Here is a 1,672-nt window from a genome sequence, read left to right as displayed (position 1 = left end):
ATAGATCACGTCTGCTTTCCGCTCCCTGTCCTGGTTACATAATGTTCTCATGCAAATTTTATAAGAGAAAATATAAAATTGCCTATGCATAAAAAATGACTCACTGGAAAACTGATCACATTGAACGTAACTATGTTTTGATCCACAGCCAAACGGCTTCATTTATTTGAAGTGTAAATTAGTCCTTTACCTAACGCCCAGTTCACGGGGAGTTCAAGGCCATTTGCTTTTAATGGGTCTCTAATCAGAAAGTTTTACAAAGTATTGGGGGGCACGGTAGAGAAAGCATTTGGGAGGAACTTGAAATCCTCTTTTGTCAATGTATAGATGCAAGGTTTCCAATCCCCACCCCCCCACCTCGGTTCAACCAACTCCTCTGCCTTGCTGGAGGGCACTTCTCAGAGCTGTTTTCCCTGGTGAATTCTCTTTCAAATGTCACAATTTCAGACAAAGAATGTGAGCTGTTTAGAAACTCTCAAACCTCACATCCAGGCAGCGTTTGTCCTTATGATCCAGCCTGAAATCTTTACTGCAACGGGAAGGTCTATATTACAGTAGCACAAGACTCCCTAGGCCCCAGCGTGATGCTTCTTGGGGTATCCAGGATGGGGACGTACCTGGCTAGCCCCTGCCTCTAGACCAGTGGTCTCCAAACTTTTTTGATCGCGCACCCCCTGCTCCCAGCCGAACTGTCGAAGCAAAAAAACCCCAAACAAACAAACAAGGTCGCTTGGACTCCTGGCCGAACTGCCGAGGTGGGGGGGGGGGAAGTGTTGCTGCTCCAGCGGCGCTCCTCCTGCTGTGCACCCCGAAGGATCCTCCTGCGCGCACCCCACTTTGGAGACCACTGCTCTCGACAGAGGGAGTCTTGCTTGTGGTAACTGGATGTCATCTCCCTAACACCACTGCCACTCAAACTCTAGCGAATATGTCTGGTCGTGGTAAGGGAGGCAGGGGTCTCGGGAAAGGAGGTGCTAAGCGCCATTGGAAGGTGTTGAGGGATAACATCCAGGGCATTACGAAACCCGCTATTCGTCGTTTGGCTCGTCGTGGGGGAGTGAAGCGTATTTCAGGGCTCATTTACGAGGAGACTCGCGGGGTGCTGAAAGTGGTTCCGGAGAATGTGATCCGAGATGCTGTTACTTACACCCAGCATGCGAAGCGGAAGACTGTGACGGCTATGGACGTTGTTTATGCGTTGAAGCGCCAGGGTCGTACTCTGTACGGATTTGGAGGCTAAGCTGTGCCAGTAATTCTCTTTGAAAACACCTGTAACCACTGCCGGCAGTTAACGGCAGGGCTCGGAGCAGAAGCTAGGAAATGTTTCCCTGTTCTAACCACTAGAGAACACTGCCCTCCTAGAAGTTGCAATACGTAAGTACCAAATATGTAGATTTCTTGTGATCACTTAAGAAGCTGTAACAGGTTTACAAATCACTGTTTTAAACACCCAGGTGAGCACATAACCAGGAACCATGCAGGGGGGAAAAAAAAAAAAGAGAGAGAAGGGAAAAGAGAAGATTATGTTTCCACCAAGCGTGGCCTGAAACTGTCCAAGAATATCCAGATGTTTAACACCTCAGGCTTTGGCTACACTGGACTTATGTCGGCAAAAAAATTTTCGTTCAGGGGTGTGAACCCCCACACCCCCGAATGACAAAAGTTTTACCAA

General features: G+C 48.3%; 1 protein-coding gene across 1 annotated transcript; it reads left to right on the top strand.

The window, feature by feature from the left end:
- Nucleotides 1-928: 928 nt before the first annotated feature.
- On the top strand, nucleotides 929-1,240 carry LOC123355462 (histone H4-like). Its single transcript, XM_044997972.1, has one exon. It carries the CDS (start codon nucleotides 929-931, stop codon nucleotides 1,238-1,240), a length of 312 nt encoding a protein of 103 aa, XP_044853907.1.
- Nucleotides 1,241-1,672: the final 432 nt, after the last annotated feature.

The sequence above is a fragment of the Mauremys mutica genome, chromosome 23 (assembly GCF_020497125.1).
Source record: "Mauremys mutica isolate MM-2020 ecotype Southern chromosome 23, ASM2049712v1, whole genome shotgun sequence".
Taxonomy (NCBI): Eukaryota; Metazoa; Chordata; order Testudines; family Geoemydidae; genus Mauremys; species Mauremys mutica.
Note: the sequence above shows the minus strand (reverse complement) of the source record. Positions and strands in the feature narration are given on the sequence as shown.